Source organism: Cyprinodon variegatus, unplaced genomic scaffold, assembly GCF_000732505.1.
Source record: "Cyprinodon variegatus isolate N-32 unplaced genomic scaffold, C_variegatus-1.0 Scaffold206, whole genome shotgun sequence".
Taxonomy (NCBI): domain Eukaryota; kingdom Metazoa; phylum Chordata; class Actinopteri; order Cyprinodontiformes; family Cyprinodontidae; genus Cyprinodon; species Cyprinodon variegatus.
Genome location: NW_015150659.1, coordinates 984,161 through 1,004,879, shown reverse-complemented (window position 1 = coordinate 1,004,879; position 20,719 = coordinate 984,161). Strand labels below are relative to the sequence as shown.

The 20,719-nt window shown below is 38.1% G+C and overlaps 1 protein-coding gene across 3 annotated transcripts; it reads left to right on the top strand.

The window, feature by feature from the left end:
• The first annotated feature begins 10,923 nt into the window (after nucleotides 1–10,923).
• LOC107088101 (cytoglobin-1-like) lies at nucleotides 10,924–20,719 on the top strand. 3 transcript variants are annotated; one of them, XM_015380046.1, is made up of 4 exons: nucleotides 10,924–11,055; nucleotides 11,275–11,411; nucleotides 16,865–17,096; nucleotides 19,976–20,716. In XM_015380046.1, the coding sequence occupies exons 2-4, from the start codon at nucleotides 11,275–11,277 to the stop codon at nucleotides 20,138–20,140; spliced, it is 534 nt and encodes a 177-aa protein (XP_015235532.1). In that variant the 5' UTR covers nucleotides 10,924–11,055; the 3' UTR covers nucleotides 20,141–20,716. The 3 variants fall into 3 exon arrangements, with proteins under 3 accessions (XP_015235532.1, XP_015235531.1, XP_015235533.1); XM_015380045.1 differs by having other exon boundaries at nucleotides 11,015–11,157; nucleotides 19,976–20,715; XM_015380047.1 differs by lacking the exon at nucleotides 10,924–11,055 and having other exon boundaries at nucleotides 11,273–11,406; nucleotides 19,976–20,719.

The following is a 20,719-nucleotide window of genomic DNA, read 5'->3' as shown; positions in this document are numbered from 1 at the left end:
AAAATAAAATAAATTAATTCTGCGCAACAGATGAAATAAGATTAATAATACCCTCCATATTTATCATCACCCCTTCTAAATATATCAAAATTAACCACTTCTTCATTGGATTAATGCAACTTTTCCTAGATAGAAATATAAACGACTGATTTTTTATTTGAAAAGTGGGATTTAGAAAACTCAGGTGTTAAAAAAAAGAGGTGTTAATTTCAAGAGTATTTGAGTTATAGGCTAAACCAGGGGGCTTTGGTCCTACCAAAAAAGCTGTAAACGACTTAAACAAAAAAAAAAAAAAAAAAAAAAAATGAAATAAATAAATATACAGATGTATAAATTGATTAATGAATAAATGAGCGGTTTTTTTTTTTTCCTAAAAAAGAGCTATTTAGAACACATTTCCTATATCATATTCATCAGAAATTAGAAGTAGCCATTTCTCAAATAGGTGTCTTTTGTTGATCTAACCATGCAAATCCACATCTTAAACTTTTAACTTGCAATCTTAGGTAGACTTGGGAAAGCATGGCTCCTTGGAAAAAGGTGGCAGACCCCTGCATTAGACTAGAAGGCTAGACCAGAAGCTGCTGTTCTGCAGCAGTTAAATAGACATCTATATATCAAAGCACTAAACACTAACAGTCCCATTAAATCATATAGTAGAGTTTGCAAAATAACCCTGTTTTGACATAAATAGGGCATAAAATCAGGTCTCCTTTATGAAGAATTTAATTTCCCTTAGATTTGCTTACAGTATTAACTATCCACTGTCCTGTAATATACATTAGACATTAGATGCTGCATTTTGCCAGGCTGCTCTAAGGGATGACAAGTGAAACTGGAGAACAAGAAAAGGCAAATACACGATAACCTTTATAAGTTATTAAGAAATCAGATACTGAGCTAGATATGCCAATATTTATATTTAAAACACTGATTGAAAGGTTAAAACTCCTGAAACCAAGAAAAAAAGCTCACATCGTGTGCTGATCTGTTCTATGAGATGGCTTCTGTTGCTTTGATTTTAGTTCAGTCATATTGCTAACAGGTCCCTTGAAATGAAACAAATATTGTTGTTTAACTAAAGAGTGCAGAAAAGATTTGTTGCGAGGCAGCTTGGCTTCCATGTTTCACCAAAGGGTGGCAGCAGAGAACCAACATTGTTTTTCTTGATCAGGCTACAAAAAAACACTTTAAACTGCTAATACCTCTGGGATTCCAGTGTGCCACATTGGTTGTTAATTAATTATGGCTTTTAAGCATCTGGACTTGAATTTTAATTTAAAATCAAATAGCAGCATTTTCTTTCAGCGACCACTGAATTAAAGACTATGATAATATAGAAGAACCTATAAATACCCAGAAAAACGACAGTTTTTCCTCAAAACTGCACCAATTTAGAAAATAAATTATTATAATTCATTAGCCATCAAGATCCATGTGTTTAAAACTAATGGAGGGAATTCTTAACAAGTGGATTTCATCGCCTATAAATATATTTTCTGTCAAATTTATTGAATTAGAAATTCTGAGTGGTAGAATAAACTGATAAAGGTTTTATTTGAGTCCCACTGAAATTTAATCCATCATGAAGAGGGTAGCCTAATGGGATGAAGGGAGGATATATGACCAGGTTTCCATTCTCTGATGTTTTTGTGAGCAAAAAAAAAGATAATAAAGAGAAAACTATGTTTTTGCTGCTTCATTAAAGTTAATCTGAAGATAACATAGAGGCAGAGCCTGTCATCACAGCTCACCAAAATAGATAAAACCCAACTATAAAGAGGGAGCTAAAGATGCTCTTCTTATCTATGATCAGTAATATGGTGGTAAAGGATTGTTTTTACTCATAATCAATTCCCAACCAAGTATGACTACTTTAGTTTTCAAGACCTTTGTAAATAAACTTAAGGTCTTTTATAGAGCTATAAGTGCTGGGTGGTAATTAGTTACCGTTTATCAGTTTACATTTAGGCAACTTGAGAAACTGAGAAAAATATACTTTTGGAAGTACTTTTATTGCATTGTTTTGTTGTTTCTTTTACTCATACTTGAGTAAAAAGTAAAATCTATAAAATAGATTAAGAACAGCAGCATCATGCATGAGTTTGAAAGCATGTTCTAGCCTAAAAACCTATTTTTTCCATAGTGTTGCTGCTGCATAAGGAATACTTTTTTTCTTCCATCCATTTATAAAGCAGAGGTTCAAACATGTCTATCTTTGTTTTTTGGCTTTTCTTTGCTCCTCATTATGCATAGCTTTTGTTACTTTTGTGTGTATGAAAAGAAAGCAATTCTAAAGTATTTTTGAATTGAATTCAAACAAAGCCATATCCGACGATGCAGAGGAAAGAAAAAAAATTCAACAATTTTTTTTTTCACCTGATTTGTAGATCAAAATTAAACAAATAGAGCTACAGCGAGTAAGATTATGTGCAGCCCACATCTTTAAAAACAAATCTTAAAATAAAAAAAACTGTCCGACAGAAACATGGAAACACTAGAGACAGTGGGAACAGTAATAAACACAGCACTATGTAAACACTGGAGGGAACATAGGGTTATTACTAAGCAGAACATGATAAAAGACTAAAACTGAACACAAAAAAGAATACAAAAATGATGAACAAACTTACTGGCATGAGTTAATCATAATTACATCTTAGATCAACAGCAGATGGTTTTAAATAAAACACAAATGGGTGCTGAAACTGTTTTTTTTTTTTTTCAAGCAAATGTCTGAAATGAAGCCAAAAAATCCCCTCATTTTAGATGATTGCTACCAATTCTCCCAGAAAACCTGCCTAAAAATTCAACCAGATATATAGTCAAAAATGTCAGGACTTAGAACATTGGACCCAGAATTCAGGCAGACTGACAGATTCAGACTGAATTGATTTATAAACGCATTTACTGACTACTTGAAAAGTCTGTGGCTCAGCAGCTAGGACTGAATGACCGGAATCTCTGTAGAGGGGAATCTCTGTATACACAGAGTGTATACAAAACGAAACTTTGTTTTGTACAGTTTTCAGACAGTGAATGAATGAGCAGGAGCTTAGCAGTGAAATGAACATTTCCATTTCATAAAATGCAGCAGTGATCAAATGTAAACAGTGGGGGGGAAAAAAACATGAAGTTCGAAGAATTTCAATACAAATATATATGCAGTATTTTGGTTTGATGTCAGTGAGATGCAGAGTCTGTAACATGATTTAGAGTTTTTTCAACAGTTCATCACTCTGATGGCTGTAGGGGATAATCTGCTTTGGAATCTGCTGGACCTGCATTGAATGCTGTGAAGTCTCTTCTCAGAGGGAAGCAGGGAGAACAGTCCATGGTGGGGGTGTGAGGGGTCATTGATGATGTTACGGACTCGGGACACTCAGAGCGGGGATGAAATGTCTTTAATGGAGGGAAGAGGAAACCGATGATCCTCTCTGCTGTTCTCACGACTCTTCTCACTTTCCTCCAGTCAGAGGCGCTGCAGCCTCCACACCACACAGTGAGACAGCTGGTCAGAACGCTCTCTATGGTGCTTCTGTAGAAGGCCATTAGGATGGGTGGGGGAAGGTGGGCTCTCCTCATCCGCCACAGGAAGTACAAGCGCTTCTGTACCCTTTTGACCAGTGGGGTGGTATTTACAGTCCAGGTGAGGCTGTCTGTGATGTGCACCCCCAGGAATTTGGTGCTGCTGACCACCTCTACAGCTGAGCTGTTGATGACCAGTGGAGCATGGTTAAGCCGATTCTTCCTGAAATCGACGATGATCTCCTTCATCTTCTCCACGTTCATCATACTGTTATCTCTGAACCAGCCCACCAGCTGCTCCAACTCCTCTCTGTAGTCCTGGTCGTTGTCGTCTCTGATGAGGCCCACCACTGTGGTGTCATCTACAAACTTGACGCAGTCATGTGTCATCAGAGTAAACAGAAGGGGGCTAAGGACGCAGCCCTGAGGGGAGCCTGTGCTTAGTGTGATGACATATTAGGTGTTCTGTCCAACCCAGACTGACTGAGGACTGTTATTGAAGCCCAGCTGTTTGAGGTTGCCCATCAGATGCTGTTGGATGATGGTGTTGAAAGCTGAACTGAAGTCCAGGAACAGCATCTGCACATGAGTGTTCTTCTCCTCCAGGTGTGCTAGGCTCCGGTGAAGAGCAGAGGAGATGGTGTCCTCAGTGGAGCGATTCCATGGGTAGGCAAACTGGAATGGGTTGAATTTTGAGGATAGACTGAAGACAATGTGTTATTTAACCAGCCTTTCGAAGCACTTCATCATGATAGGATTCAGTGCGACAGGTTGGTAGTCATTAAATGAGGTGACCTGAGGTCTCTTTTGGACCGGAATGATGGTGGCACACTTAAAGCATGCTGGCACTATGGATTAGTCCAGCGAGGATTCCCAAGAAAACACAAGTTCTTGACCATGTAACCTTGACGGAGGACAAGAATGAGTGTGTGAGTCACTAATCTGGTTATAAAGTGCAGTCCAAGCCCAGTGGAAGAGTGGAATCCAGCCGGAGGAATTTCTATAGCATGCAGTGGATGCCGCCAAGAGAGTTCCACAAGCCGAAGCTAAGATGGCTGCAGAGGTAGGGTAGGTGCTTTGTTCCTCTGTTATGGGGTGGAGGGGGGGTGTTGATATCTGGAAGGGATCATATCTATGACTGAATTGTATGTTTTTGGAAGCTGGAATCTGTGTCCACCACCTCTGTTTAAAGTTGTTTTTTTTCTCTTAACATAGATGGCTTCCTTCACGCCTCTCTCAAACCACCTACTGTATCTTCTTTATCCAAAATGAACAGCATATACCACTCCGCTCATATGCGGTCTGGGGGTTTTATCTTTAGGATGCACTAGCCTTGAAATGTACTGGGATTTTGTCTTTGGAGAAAATCCTCTTGCATCCTAAAGATAAAACCAAACACGAAACGAATATGAGCGGAGTGGTATATGCTGTTCAGTGCAGCGAGGAATGCTCTGATCTTTATATTGGAGAAACCAAACAACCTCTCCACAGACGCATGGCCCAACACAGAAGAGCGACCGCCTCTGGACAAGACTCCGCAGTACATCTACACCTTGTGGACAAAGGACATTCTTTTGAGGACCAGAATGTCCACAAGCAAACCGCTTGGGATAAAGCGTGTCAGAAAATGAATGGATGGATTCTGATTCCTCGTTGATGGGACAGGTGTTGTGAAATAAACAGTGCCCAGCTTGAAAGAGCTCCTGTGTTTAGCTGGATGTGTGCATTGATGACTGACTGCCTCCACTACAGTGTGTTAAATTCATGTTATTGTGTTTTAAAAGACATTTCAATTAGTGGCAAAAATTGCAGGGGGGAATATAAAAAAAAGTTTAATCAACCAATACGATCCCCATGCAGGGTCCCGTAGGGTCACAGAAAGAAGAGGTAAACACACCTTAACAAAAATAGGTAGGTTTTTCTTAATTCCTGGGGGCACAGATCACACTATGAGCTTGTAAACAGCAACATTTGCAGCAAAATTTCATTTGCTATAGGTATATTGTGGAAAAAAACATTATTTGCAGCCAGATGTTGCAACAGCAGAACTAGTTTATCAAAGAAATTGAGCAAACCTCAGGACGATTCACGGATCTTGTAGGGGGGTATGGGGGTATGTAATAGAGTGAGTATACTGTAGGACCAGTTTGATATCACACAATTTCATACAACATATATATATATATGCTTCATCTCGCCATCAGTTTGGGGGTCATTGGCCTGGAAAACATTGAAGACCTCTGCTCTAAACCATTGGCTGTTCATTTTACTGCCATTTACAATCATTCTCTGTCTGTCTAATCACCTTCTAGCCTATTATAAAACCATCATCTACTTCTGGCACACTTTAAGGCACAGAACTTCCAAAGCTGGGACACATCTACTTGCATGTACAGCTGTTAAAACAAGTTGCATCCCAAGGCTTGAGATTTTCAAATCTCAAGAGGTAATAAAAATAAAAACGTATTTTTCCAAGTCAAAAGACATGTGAACTTTTTCTTATCAAGAAATATATGTGTGTGTGCAACATGATTTATTTTGGATGCAACATTTTGGCAGAACATTCACTACATAAAACATATTTTGAGTGATATTAAAAGACCTCCGCTGTAGAAATATAAACCATTGAAAGAATGCTGTAGTTTACAAACAGCGTCCTGTTTGTAAATTGATGTAAACTGTATGAAACTGTGTTCATACAGTTTACAGAAAAAAGTAAATCTTGGACTAGCTGAGCCTTACATAACCAGGCAAGATTACTGTTAGGCCATACGATTTAAGTTTTTTTCTTAAGTGCCTTCATCATGAACAGTATTTCAAACTAACATTGCATCAGGACTTTTAGTTTATTAAAATACCCTCATCATCCTTTGGTTTTCAAGAATCAATTTTTTAAGCCATGGCTCCCCGTTTGATGCTGAGAAGAATTACAGAATTGCATCATCTTTTTCTCTTTGGTCCCACATAAAAATGTTACTAAATTAGGTTTTAAAAAGGAACTCCAACCTAAATGTCTGAAACTGGTACAAAAATGCTTTTAACTGGTATAATTAAATATTAACAAATAAATAAATAGCAAATAAAATAAGGTTTTAGCTTCACTTCACTAGCTTCCTGTTCAGTTTTAAATATTTTTCTAAATTTTTATTTCTTACAATAGTCTTATTGTTTCCTTTTTTTGTAGTTGATGGTGCCACGTAAAGCTTTCTGATCATCTGACCAGATGGCTTTGAGTTTCCATAAATCCCAAAGGAAACAGAGACTTTGCTGTTTTGGTTCCTAAATCAAAGCAAGCTGGTGCTCGAGGTCAAGCAGGCAGGATCCATCTTTTTCTGTTTTTAAAACAAAAAAAAAGAAATATAAAATACAAACACCTTTTCTCTTTGACTTTAAGCTGAGAACGGCTAATTTTTGTCCTCTTTCTGTTTACTCTAGCGTTTTAAATCTCCTGTATCTCCTACGTGTTTTTCTGCAACTGTTTTATTGTTTCACTTCTGTTTGCTGCCTTACATTTTTGTACAGCATTTTTGCTTAGCTGTTATGTTGTTCTTTTTAAGAGCTTTGAAAATCAAATGGTTTGGAGTCCCCATAGAAATCAGAATACTGAGGTTTTACAACAACAATGTGTGCAAATAAACCTTTTATTTCTTATGACTTGTATCTTGACAAATATTTAAAAACCCACATGGCAATTCAATCTGTGAGTTAACAGGTTGCTTAAGTTTCTAAAAATGCAGATAATGTAATTATAGCTTGTTTGGCAAAAAGGAGTTGGCACTGTTATTAAGCACATATTAACAACCACATCCAATGTATCAATGAACTTGGAACCCGAAATTTGACTTTATATTGCGCCCAGATGCAATTTCTAAATTCCGAACTAAACTGAACACAGAAAAAGTTGCATTTGGGATTCACTGTGGTCCATTTATTTCCTACAGGCAGTTCTTGCAAGGCTCTGGTAAAGAAAAAAATAAATACGTTTCAAAATGTCATTTTTGGAATTTTGTTGCAGATAACATTTACATCTCAGTTAGTTTGAAAATGTTAATTTTACAGATAAATATTATTGGTACTATTTCTTCTACTGAGACAGCCCAAGTATTGGCGGCTGTACTGGCTCTGTAATGCGTAGTGACTGTGTAATAAACCTAATGCATAAGCATCCTTCTCTGCCTAAAATACTGGATGTTACCGTGAAGAAATTTTTCCCAGTTCGACTCTCATACATACCTGCCTCAAAATGTGCTGCTGTATGGCTGACCTGAAATGTTCCTTTGCTGGTTATCCTGGCTGTGTGCTCCGGGTCATTGAAGTGTTAGAAGACCCAGCCCCGACCCATCTTCAATGCTTTCACTGAAGGAAGGAGGTTATTACCCCAAAGCTCACGATACATTGTCCCAGTCATCCTCTCGTTATTACAGTGCAGTCACCCTGTCCCATGTGGAAAAAATCTCTCGCAAAGTATGATGCTACCAACCCCATGCTTCACAGTAGGGATGGTTTTCTTGGGATGGCACCCTTCATTCCTCTTCCTCCAAACACGGTAAGTGGAATTATGACCAAAAAGTTCTATTTTGGTCTCATCTCACCTCATGACTTTTTCCCATGTCACCGCTGGATCATCCAAGTGGTCTTTGGCAAACTTAAGACTGGCCTTGTCATGTGCTGGTTTATGCAGGGGAACCTTCTGTGCCATGCATGATTTCAAACCATGACGTCTTAGTTTATTATCAACATTACCCTTGGAAACGGGTTTTCCAGCTCTTTTCAGGTCATTGACCACCACCTCCCATGTAATTCTCGGCTGATTTCTGACCTTTCTTTGGATCATTGGGGTCCCAAGGAGGTGAGATTTTGCATGGAGCCCCAGTCCGAGGGAGATTGACAGTCATGTTTCAGTCAGCTTCTTTCATTTCCTAATGATTGCTCCAGCAGTGGACTTTTTTCACCAAGCTGCTTGGCAATTCACCCATAGCCCTTTCCAGCCTTGTGGAGGTGTAATATTTTTGGTCTTGGCCATGTTAGTCGTTGGATTCGTACTGATTATATGGGGTGGACAGGTTTCTTTATGTAGCTAACTACATCAAATAGGTGCTTCTAATTTAGGATAATAAATGGAGTGGAGTTGGATATTTTGAAGGCAGACAAACAAGTGTTTGAGTGTCAGAATTCTAGCTGATAGAATGGTGTTCAAATACTTATTTGAAGGTGTATCGTACAAATCCATCCATTTTTTTTCCACTTTTTCTGGGGCCGGATAGAGGAGGCAGCAGTCTAAGCAAAGATGCACAGACTTTCCGACCCACACACACCTCCTCCAGCTGCTCTGGGGGGACCTAGAGGCGACACCAGGCCAGCACAGAGACATAGTCCCCCCTGTGTGTCCTGGGCCTTCCAGGAGGCCTCCTCCCAAAAGAGCATGCCCTGAACACCTCCCAAGTGAGGTGACCAGGAGGCATTAGGAACAGAAGCTCGAGCCACCTCAGCTGGCTCCTTTGGATGTGGGGGAACAATGACTCTACTCCGAACTCCTCCCGGGTAACTGAGCTCCTCACCCGATCTCGAAGGGTGCCCCCAGCCAGCCTGCGAAGGAAACTAATTTCGGCCATGCGCATTCGTGATCTTGTCCTTTCGGTCATTACCCAGATCTCATGACCATAGGTGAGGGTGGGAACGTTGCAATCGATCAGTAAATCGAGAGCTTTTCCCCCCAACTCATCTCCCTCTTCATTACGACAATCCTATACAGCGACAGCATCACTGTCGGCACCGCACCGATCCGTCTATCAATCTCACGGTCCATCCGTCCCTCACTCGTGAACAAGTCCCAGAGATACTTGAACTCTTCCACTTGAGATAAGGACTCTCTACTGACCTGAAGAGGGGAATCCACCTTTCTCTGGTGGAGAACAATGGCCTCGGATTTGGAGATGCTGTGTCATACAAATAAGTAGCTAAAAAAAATCATATATTGTGATTTCTGGATTTTTTTTTTTTTTTGATTATGACTCTCAGAGTGGACATTCACCTACGATGACAATTTCAGACCCCTCCATGATTTAGTGGGAGAACTTACAGAATAGCAGGGTGTTCAGATACTTATTTTGCTCACTGTATTCTCCTTTTGTCGATAACTCACTCATCAAAGACTAAGTCAATGTTTAACATAGGTTTGTACATTGAACCATCTCAGTTTATGGTACCTCTTCTTTCTTTTGCTGTGTGTACGGTGTTTGTCCTCATCTTTTCATGTACAGCCATAAATACCAATGTAATCTACAGTGTTATTCTGTTGAAAATAGCAGAATTATGTATGTCATGTAAGTGGGTCCATGCCTGTTTTTTTTTTTCAATGCATAAATAGATATGATAAAAGTGTGCTAGGGCTCTATTTACCCCCTTTACTGTGATGCCACTTGTGCAAACCAGTTTCATGGTTCCTAAGTTTTCTGACAGAGAAACTAGTCAAAAATTCTTCATATCTGACCTTGGTAAAGGAGTTGCAAGCAGTTGTTGATTGTTTAGATTGCACAAGAGCCTAAACACACCTTTCCAAAGTTACACCACAGTGATGGAGCCATCATGGTGCTGCGATATTATATATATTCAGTGGGCTCAAGACTGCTGGTCAAAATGAATGGGACGATTGATGGAGCTAAATAAAGGGAGACAGTGAATATAAAGCATGCTAGATGCTGCAAAACACATAAGCCTGAGCTACGATAGAGTGGTTTAGCACATGTGTAAGGATGCCCCTGAATGGCTCATCCAAAATTCAAATAGGAATAAAATGTAAGAAACAACTGTCAACGACGCTCACTCTGCAATTTAGATAAAACATTTTCAATTGCCTTTGTTTCAAAAGTGCAGTCTCATAATCCTGGTTAAAATTTACCGTGCATTCAACCCTCTGTGCAGCTTTAAAGATTTCTACACGTTTTTTTTTTAATCTTAGTTTTGTTAACATAAGTGAGACATCCCTTCCCACTGATAACGACTGCCACCACAGAGTTGGAAAGTGTATGTGTGGGTGTTTTGGAGGGTATACACATGAAATGTAAAGAAATTAAAAATAAGCCAACGTAATCCAGTCTTTTTGATGTAAAGTTGAGACCAAAATGGTTATATTTACACAGATAGTGCTATCTAAGAAACTAAATCACAACTTATTCTCCTGGATACTCAGCTTTTGCTTCTCTCGAGGAAAAGTTCAGTGCGTGTCTCTTTATCATGTAATAATGTCATGATATTATATTACATCCAGATTCCTGTTCTGCATGCATGACATTTCTGGCTCACCTATTAAGGATTTTTGTCTAATCTTGTTATGTTTTTATCTCATAACACCTACATAGGTAAAGTGGACAGAGGAAGGAAGAGAGTGTAGCAGGGAGGGTGCAAAATGGGAAAGGAGAGTGTAAAAAGAGAGACTAACAGAAGCTCCTCCTCGTTCGTGGTGTGCGTTTCTTGTGTTTTTCTCATCCGGCTTCTCACTCACACTCTCTCGCTCAGCAGTACTCAGAGGTAGGGAGCAAATATTCTCAGTTGGAAAAGGTGGAGAGATAAATTTGATCTTTTATTTGTTTTGGTCCTGAGAAAAAAAAGGCCAGAAAAGGAAAAAGAAAGGTAGAAATTATTGTGTTTATTTTGGGGGAGGGGCAGTGCCACCAGAGCTTGCCTGCCTGAACGCCTGCCTGCCTGCCTGCTGCATGTGCTCAGCCTGCTTACACACTGTGTTTCCAGATGGAGAGGAAGCAGGGAGAGGTGGACCACCTGGAGCGCCCGAGCCCACTGACTGACAAGGAGAGGGTGATGATCCAGGACTCGTGGGCGAATGTCTACCAGAACTGTGAGGACGTCGGGGTTGCCATACTGGTCAGGTATTTCCATCTGCTGTTTGAGGTTTTGATTCATGGGGATTTTGCTTGTGACAGAGTGGGGGTAAAGTGATGCTGTTGTGATGGATTTTATCAGGTGTTTTTCAATTTCTACCCTCCTCTGCAACTTTACTTAGTTTCCAACCCATAATTTTGATCCTTCCCCCTATAGATCTGAAATATACTGAGGCACCTGCTGGAGGTAGCGGATGCACGACCTATTTTTATTTTTTTTTTTTTGGAAATAGGTCCAGACTCCAAACTGAGGGATTTCCCCTATTAGAGTAACAAATGACACACTTCAATGGTAATCTTGGCCATGCAATAGCCTTATCTCTATCTCTGTATCTCATTGTCTTCTTTTATTTTAGATATTTAAAGCAAATCAATCAAATCCCTTATGGAAACATATTTGGCTGTCTTTCCCTTGCAGCACAGACTATGTTTTGAATACCTGCAGCCACAGGACTTCATCACTCAGCGAGACCTTTAAGTCTTCCCAGAAAACAAAGGGCTTTGAGTTTATTTTTACTTCTTTTATTGTAATACACCCAATCAGTCATTTCAGCATCTCAATTCATCTATTTATGGCCATCTTGCAAAGCTGTTTAAAACGCTCTCACACTCATCTTTTTTTTTGGCATTAATACTGCAATCCAAGAATGGGAAACTGTTGCAAAAGTCAGCCATCTGCACGGATGTGTGAATGCTTTTGACATTTGGTCATGTGTGACGGGATCCGCCGCATGATACAGAATGTCTTAATAATCCTTTTTGATTGCAGAGGGGCATCATGTGACAGGCGTCACGCATTGCTAGTGAAGCAATGTGTGTGTGTGTAGGGGGTGATCTAGATAGCCTTGTAAATCAATTCAGATATGTTCAAATTCTTTTTCATATTTTGTATTGTATTGTGAATTATTTGGCAAACCAAAAGACATAGAAATATAAGTTATTCCCCTAATTTACAGATAAATATCACAGCAAGCTTTTTCAATTTACAGTCTCATTAACTCAGTCTCATTTGCTAAACAGCTCAAGTTTAATCAAACCAGATACAAATTTTCTCAGGACATACATTTTTAAGTCTGGCTATAGATTACCATTTTAATTCAGCACCGGACTTTGACTAGACCATTGAACACAATCATATATTTAATTCTATAGGTCTGGCTATATGATCAAGGTTATTAGCCAAAAAAGTGAACCTTAAATCAGTCTCTTCCAGCTTCTAAAAGCTTTTACTTCTAGCACTGTCCTGTTTTCACCTGCATCTGTTATCACATTAACCTTTATCTGCTTCTTTGTGTCTGCCAAAGAAAAACATCCCGATCCATGATGCTCCCAACACCATGTTACATACTTATGATGAGTTAGCTTAGAGTGTTGGTCTAGTAATGATTGACAGCTGCACAAAAACATATCAAATTTAATGCAATGGAAAATATTGTTTTACATATGCGTTTTGTTCCTGGGATTTTCACAAAAATTTAGCTAATTTTCTAAATGCCTCTGAAATAAATTGGTGACACTTGTTAAATGCAGCATAAAAAATATTTCAGCAGGAAAAGGGATAAAATGGTGCTCTAAAACTCCAACTACTTGTTTCACCTTCAGCAGACACCAAAATCAGGCAACTATTTTTAATAAAACCTTTCATGCTGAGATGAAATTTTTTTTTTTTCTTAAGCAACAGGATGAGTTATTCCTTATCTGCGATCAATAATACTAGAGCAGAAATTCCTTATCCATGTTCAGTTGTGTGTTTATATCATTATCACTACAGTACATGCAGCTTTTTTGCATATTGTGTTTTCCTCACATGATTCAGTGATATTCATGTTAATAGAGTATAAATGCCTCACTATTTTAGGGTTTTAGATGACATCCTAAGGCAGGAGGTTGTCCTAACTGCAGTTTAGGGGTATTCAAATAAAGGGGATTTAATACAAATTTATATCAAACATTTTCAGACTTTTATGATTCATTTCCTTAACTTCTCAGATATGCTTCATTGTGTTGGTCTCTTCTTCATAAAGTCCCAAGAAGATAAGCCAAAAACATTTGCATATTAATACTTTTTTTGAGGCCCTTCAGCTGTAGCATATTCACAAATACACCCAAATGAAGATAATAAATGTGATGGATATGACTCCTTTTTGACCCCATATTTTCCTTACTTACATTCCATCACAAAGAGCCTACAGCCTGCGGGAATGTGAAGAACGAAAGCTGATTGGAAAACCTGGCCTTGTAAAATACTCTGCTAGAAGAATAAGAAAAACATCCTGTCACTCTTTGCAAGACCATCAGGGCTAATATTAATCCTACAAAATTACAATCTTTTTGGTAACAGATAAGATCTATGGGAACAAATCACAGCGCTCCGTCTCTGAAATTAGAAGCTGTCTTCAGTTCAGCTCTTCAATTATTCTTGAAATAAGATAAAGAAGGATTAAGAGCCCAATGACCACAGAAAATTCTAATTAGGCTATTTATATGCATCCACAGGTCATGCAATTACAAGACAGAGAGATTAAACACTGTCGCTCCTCATTAGTTTGCAGCGAAAAAGAGAATATGAAGCTCCGGCATTTTCAAAGCCTCTCCACCATCTGAACTCACTAAACATGTGCTAACTTCCTCTCTTTTCACAAGTAAAGCCCTGAGATGTTATCACATGTGTCAGAGCTAGCAGAAAAAAGAAATATTTGCTTCCTTTTTGTGTAAGCAGTTGCAGAGCCAGGGGGAGATGGGACATCGTGATTTGATAGCCAGCAACCAGATGTATTGGCCTTTTTCCCAGAACAGTGTGAGGGGGTGAGCTTTCTAGGTTCCTCTTTGGTAATTCACTATAATACTGTACCTCTGAGGGTCAAGCAGGGATGTAATTAAAGAAACATCAAAGTGACTACTGGCTATAATGAATCTGGTTGTGCAAATAAATAGAATTTTGACCTGGAATTTCTGTTTTAAAGGGAAAACTGCAAAGAAATATGAAGTAATCACTGCTGCAGGTAAATTTAATTGCTTTAAATGTAGAGTAAATCAGGTAAAGGAGTATTTGTGGAGGAATGAAATTTTGCATCAGGCCTTAGTTAGCAATTCTACCAATCACCAACTGAAAGGTCATATAAATAAACAAAATATGTAGATATTGGTGTGTTGGGTTGTACAATGTGGTCAGAAAGCTAGAAAGTTGCTGTTCCAAATATTTTGGTTGCTTGCATGCTTTATCAGTACATTTCTTTCCCTTCGTACTACTCTCAAACCTGAAAAATCAAGCCTTTGAGGTTAATTAGTGACTCCAAACCCTGTAAGGATTAGAGGGGTTTCTGCATGGTTGATCTCAGTTGGTCTTATGGTGAAACAGGGCCCTGTCCAATTTGTACCTCCTCACATGTTAATTGGCAGCATCTTTCCTCAAGTTGGTTCAACAGCTGACAGTGAAATGTTTATTTTTATTTAACCAGGAAAGTCTCAATGAAATTACTAATCTCTTTTTCGACTGAGTCCTATCCCTGTCACAGCACAGATCACAACAGTTCAGTACATTACGGATAATTTTATGACCGTTTACAAAATTTAAAAACCATTTATTTCATTTCCTAATCTTTGGTTTATTGAAACCGGCTCCTTTAATTCCCAGTCTTCTTGTAAGTTGTTCCATGTTGTGGGGGCAGAATACTGAAATGCCACCTTACCAGCTTCTGCACTGATATTTAGTACAGAGAGACGCAGTTGTGAATATAGAAGGATTCTGAAAAAAATTTTATGGATTTGGCTTGTGAAATTTCTAGAAACATGTTTCTTTAAGTAAATAACACCCTGACAACACTTATCTAAACACTTCATACTTTTTAGTTAAGCTGTTTATATGAGTTTGTATAAGTATGTTTGTATTTATTCTTGGCCAATCCATTAAAAAGTTGCAATGAGCACAACTCATACATGCCATTGACACTATACAATGAAACACTGGCATGAAATATACTCACATATTTTAGCAGAACCTGATTTTAACATTAATTATCTTATGATACACTTTTCAGACACTCTCCGCACTAATGAAGATGAGATCCCCTTTCTGTGTTGATTCACACTAATTCCAAAGGCAGTGCAATGCATCTTTTATTTTTACTTCAACCAATAGTTATTTGACAGTTTAGGGGGCATTCATACATCCTGTCTGCTTCATTGAGCTTTTATTCCAAGGAAATCCTTGAGTGTGAACAACAAGAGTTAAGGACTCAGAATAGGGGCCCCAGTATTCAGGGCAAACAGACTGATTTTTCAGAAGTGTTTAATATAAAATGGATCTGCAGTAGCAGCGGCTAGGGCGTCTAGGGCAGGAACCTCTGCAGAAAGGAAAGACAGGTTAGTGATCACATAAATCTGGAGGAGGAAGATAATATACGTCAGTCACTAACCTGGTTTAGTAGTTCAGTCTGTGCCTGGAGAATGTGGCCGGTTGGCTGACAACAAGATGCGGCGGGCGCCGCTCACGGAGTCCCAGACGCCGCAGCCCCGAAGGAAGTAAAACAAGCGAGACATCGAAATCAGGCAGATGAAGGAAGGCAGGATAATCCAGAGTGCTAAGCCAAAGCCGGTGCAGATGACGTGGACAGGATACAGAACCAGGATATCAGAAGTCCAAAGAGGTTCCAGAGGGAAATCCAGGTCAGTGACAGGAAGCAGTTCCAAGTAAATTAAACAGGCAGAATCCAGCAGGAGTTCAAAGACAAGTCAGGCAAACAGGTGAGATGGGAACACGCAGACTCAGTAGTTGAGAGGCAGAACTGGTCACGATAGGGTATTAAGAAACACTCAGGTAATTCTGGAACACTCTCACCACTGGCTTGAAAATAATAATTGACTGAAAGCAGGCAGGTTAAAACAGATCAGACGGGAACAGGCAGGCTCAGTGGTTGAAAGGCAGAACAGGTAATCAGAAACCCTAAGGTAACGCTGGACACTCTCTCTCAACTGGCTTGAGGAAAATCTTGTGCTGATGACTGGTTTATGGGCAGGCTAAATAGAAACTGGAGCAGATGGACCAGATGAACAGTAGGACAAACTAGGCAGAGTTAGACAAGTGAATGAAATGAGTAATTAAGCCAGTCACCAGCGACAAGATCATGAGAACAAGGGCATTGATATCATAGAAAAACTATTTTCTGACACAGTGGGAGGCTGTAAACCACAATGCATAAGTGCGCTACAAAACAGGAGCGCATAATAAACAATGTATACTTCAGAGACATTGCAGGACTGTTTTATATAATTCGCCTTGTTTCTTGGTATTTATATCCACCTTAATGAATATTATAGATCTGCTAAACTACACTAAGAAACACTGTGACAGCAGATATAGTTCACCCACTCACCCTTTAGCTAGCAAAGGTTATCTGTTCACTAAATCTGAAGTTTACCTCTGTTGTTTTCCTTCTTCACAGGCTGTTTGTGAACTTTCCTTCGTCCAAACTGTACTTTAGCCAGTTCAAGCATATTAAGGACACGGAGGAGCTGGAACAGAGCTCCCAGCTCAGAAAACATGCCCAGAGAGTCATGAACGCCATTAACACATTGGTGGAAAACATTGAAGACTCAGAGAAGATGGCCTCGGTATTGAAGTTGGTTGGCAAAGCCCATGCACTCAGACACAAGGTGGATCCAGTGTACTTTAAGGTAAAAACTCTATGAAAATAAATCAATGCAAACAGTGGATGTTTGAAATGAACTTCTATGACTGGATTAACAAACATAAAGAAAGAAAATTCATTCTGTATCAGTAGTAGTAGGTTGTGTCATTTAGGAACTTTTTTATCTGGTTAACACGTCATTAAAAAAAGGTTAAAGCCTGATATTTACATCCAGTGTTTAAAAAGGCATATTTAACTCTCATGGATTTACCTTGCATCTAACTGAACCTTTCCAATGTTACGCAGATTGGTATTACCAAATGTACTTCTATTTATTAAAAGTCAGAATTATTAGTCTTTATAAAATCCACAAAAGTTCACATTTTCTTGGTATTTGAAATACTGTAATACCGTTTTAGCTGTTTCCCTTGAACATTTTTTAGTTTCTTTCCACCTTCTTCTCACATTGTACTAACATGTATATCTATTTATATATATGCTCCAGACAAGACTAATGAACCTGCATCCAATTTGTAGGCATTGTTGCTGAAACACAGTTTTTCTGCTGTGCTCAAAAACATTAGGGCTTTGTGATGTTCACTCCAAAGCATTGACTTTGTTGTTTTAGTCCATTTTGTAATTAATTTACTTAGAATATTTGTCCATTTTTGCCCAGGCTTGGATTTTCTTTCTGAAAAATTAAGATGATACTTTGAAGTTATCATAAAAATGCTTTTACCTGTGGTCTACTTTTGAAGTCCACATGTCTTAATCTTACCTGCAAGCTGAATTATTGTGGTGTTTGTGCATTTTCAAACCCACTAGAATCCTATCTTGTCCTATTCCAGCCTCAAACTGTTCGATAGGCAAGAAAAACAGCGAGTAACGTTTTATGCATTTATGGATAGCAACATTTTTTTTTGCCTTTTTACCTCCTGATTGGCTGAAAAACAAACAGTAGACGACCACAGGGTGACCCTTTTGTCAAATTAGCTCGAAAAGTTCTGCTATTTGTCTCTCTTTTTCTTGAACGTATTAAATTGAAGCAGGTCCAGACTGATTATGTGTAGAAATAAATAGGAATTATACCCATTAAAAAGTCATCAACCTGGCTTGCCAGGTACCTCACAATTGGGTTGGTGTTCTCAGGTTTGTAAGTTTACCTTCTTTAATCCAAACATAATTAGTTTAATAAGGGCCAGACACCTTAGTTTTAGTTTTTCCACATGATAAATCTTTAATTTCATATGTTTTTTTCCCTTTATTGATCTATAGCCTATATTTTTTCTTCTTCCAACTCCTTTTGGGTCATTGGCTTTCTCCTCTAATGAATGTAATTTCTGCCCATTTAAGTACAGGACTAGTGAAAATTTTTTACCAGCATCAGGTAGCATCTTCACAAAGGTCTTAGGCTTTTGTTCTATTTAAAACTTTATTCATGTTCCTTCATTTAACATAAATACTGAAAATAAATCCAGCTGTCCAATTTCCAAAAGCCATGACTTCATCATCCAGGCTTTATAAATAGTTTAAAGTTTAATGATCATTGTGTAATACAACTCTGACTTTTTAGGAAGCAATACAAAAATCTCTAAAAATGTTTTTGTAAAAGATGGGAAGCTTGGTCTGATTTGTTCCATTGTTTTTACCTATATGTATCAAAATATATATTTTTTCTCATTATATCACCTGTTAAATCTTACAAAATCTATACTGTTGCTTTAAATATGATTGATCAATCATGAAAAAAATAAATCTACGAGATGACAGAGAATAATTTAATTTATCAGAAAAAATTCCTGAGTCGCCAAAACATACCTGTTAAAACAAAACCCCAAATAAAACAGTAATTAATGGCATCACTTCCTTTTAAATCAAACAGAGCAAAAACAAATCATTCAACATTCAGAATAATCATGATCCGTAAACCTTAACATTCAACTTTTTGTAGTACAGTACCTTTTGTACGTTCACCTTGAATTCCCGGAGGAACAAATGCCTGAGGAGAGGACCGTTTTCTTCGTTTGTCAGGTTCCAACATGCCAAAATGGTGCAAGACTATCCTGCAAAGCTGACCTAAAGCAAATGAAACCTGGTTAAGAAAAGATTAATGTTGAAGTTCATGTCTGAAAGAGTTTAAAACGAAAAAATATTGCAATGATAACAATATCTTCTTGATTTGATTGAGGCATGTTTGATTTTGAATTAGAAATTTTTTTCACACGCTTCCCTTTTAAAAAAAACCCTTTAACTGAATTTAAATTGAACTAAATTTCAGGCACTCGGGTGAAGTTTTAACACCTTTGTGAAGATATATGGAAGGAAACTGTTTTGATTACAGAGCAATGTTTATGAAAAGCAAAACAAATAATCTGATCATGAATTAGATTTTTTTTTTTTTGTATCAGCTCTATTCTTTGATCATATGTTAAAAACTTATACGTTTCACTAAATTTTGGAGTAACCAATGCTTCTGATATGCTTTCATGTTACATAACTGATTTATACTGGAATTCTTATTTTTCAGCTTGACAGAATTACCAACATACTCTAGTTACAGTAAAGCAAAACTCTCTATGTGCCAATAATATCAATAGAAACAGGAGTCTAAAATCTGATATCAACACCAAAATCAAAGGATAATAGGTTTTTCAATGTATTATCTGAAACAATGCCTCTTTTCTTGAAATAATTCATTAGAAATGAGAGGATTTTGACACTGAAAATTGTATTGAAATCTCAAATAACAAAATTAAGTATCTGTTTCTATTAAATAATTAATAATTGGTTCTTACATGTTCAGATTTATAATTGATAATAATGGTTCGGCATCATCGGCTTCCATAGTCATCAGTATTTTGAGGCAACATTTACAGCAACAACTACATTCAATAATATGTTTAAAGAATTAATGTTTTTCCTCAGATCCTGAGTGGCGTGATCCTGGAGGTCCTGGCTGAGGAGTTTCCAGAGGTCGTGACACCAGAGGTTGGAGCAGCATGGACCAAACTCCTGGCTTCTGTCTATTCTGGTATCAAAACCGTCTATGAGGAAGTTGGCTGGACACAACAATCTACTTCCACCGGCTGAACCCTTTAGATTAGTACACCACCTCTAACTGGGATCCTATTATTGCTCTGCAGCTTTAAGCAGCAGCAATCAGATGACTGTAATATTATAATGCAGTTTGTTTTTATCTATGATAATCATGGACAATGTAAAATAGATATAAACATATATATAGCAACACGTACTGTGTCCTTTTTATAGCTAGTATTGTGTTTGTTAGAGAAAGAGATCAACCCTCCCTATGATTGTTCCCTTTTGATGACTAACCCACTGACAATAGAGAAACGACAAGAATATATCAGCAGATATAGAACGGGGGATAAGAGGTCGCATTTGACTCGGGTGTGCCTTCTATTTAATGTGTTCATGCACAAACGGAAACATAAACAGGATTCTTGTTTAACATTCAGATGTTTTACAGATGTTTCCTTTTATCAGTCTGCACATAGTCATGTCACCTACTGTGACCACTGGAGGATTTCTACATTTTCAACAATAATGCCGATGATTGTACTTTTTTTTCCTTCATTATAACTCACATTTGTACCGTATGTTTAAATGAGAATACTTTAAAGTAAACTGAAAATAGAAAAACTTTTG

Coding starts and splice junctions, on each gene's coding strand:
- LOC107088101 (XM_015380046.1), top strand. CDS start 11,275: ATGGAGAGGAAGCAGGGAGAGGTGGACCACCTGGAGCGCCCGAGCCCA. Junction 11,412..16,864: donor GGGGTTGCCATACTGGTCAG/GTATTTCCATCT, acceptor CCTTCTTCACAG/GCTGTTTGTGAACTTTCCTT. Junction 17,097..19,975: donor TGGATCCAGTGTACTTTAAG/GTAAAAACTCTA, acceptor GTTTTTCCTCAG/ATCCTGAGTGGCGTGATCCT.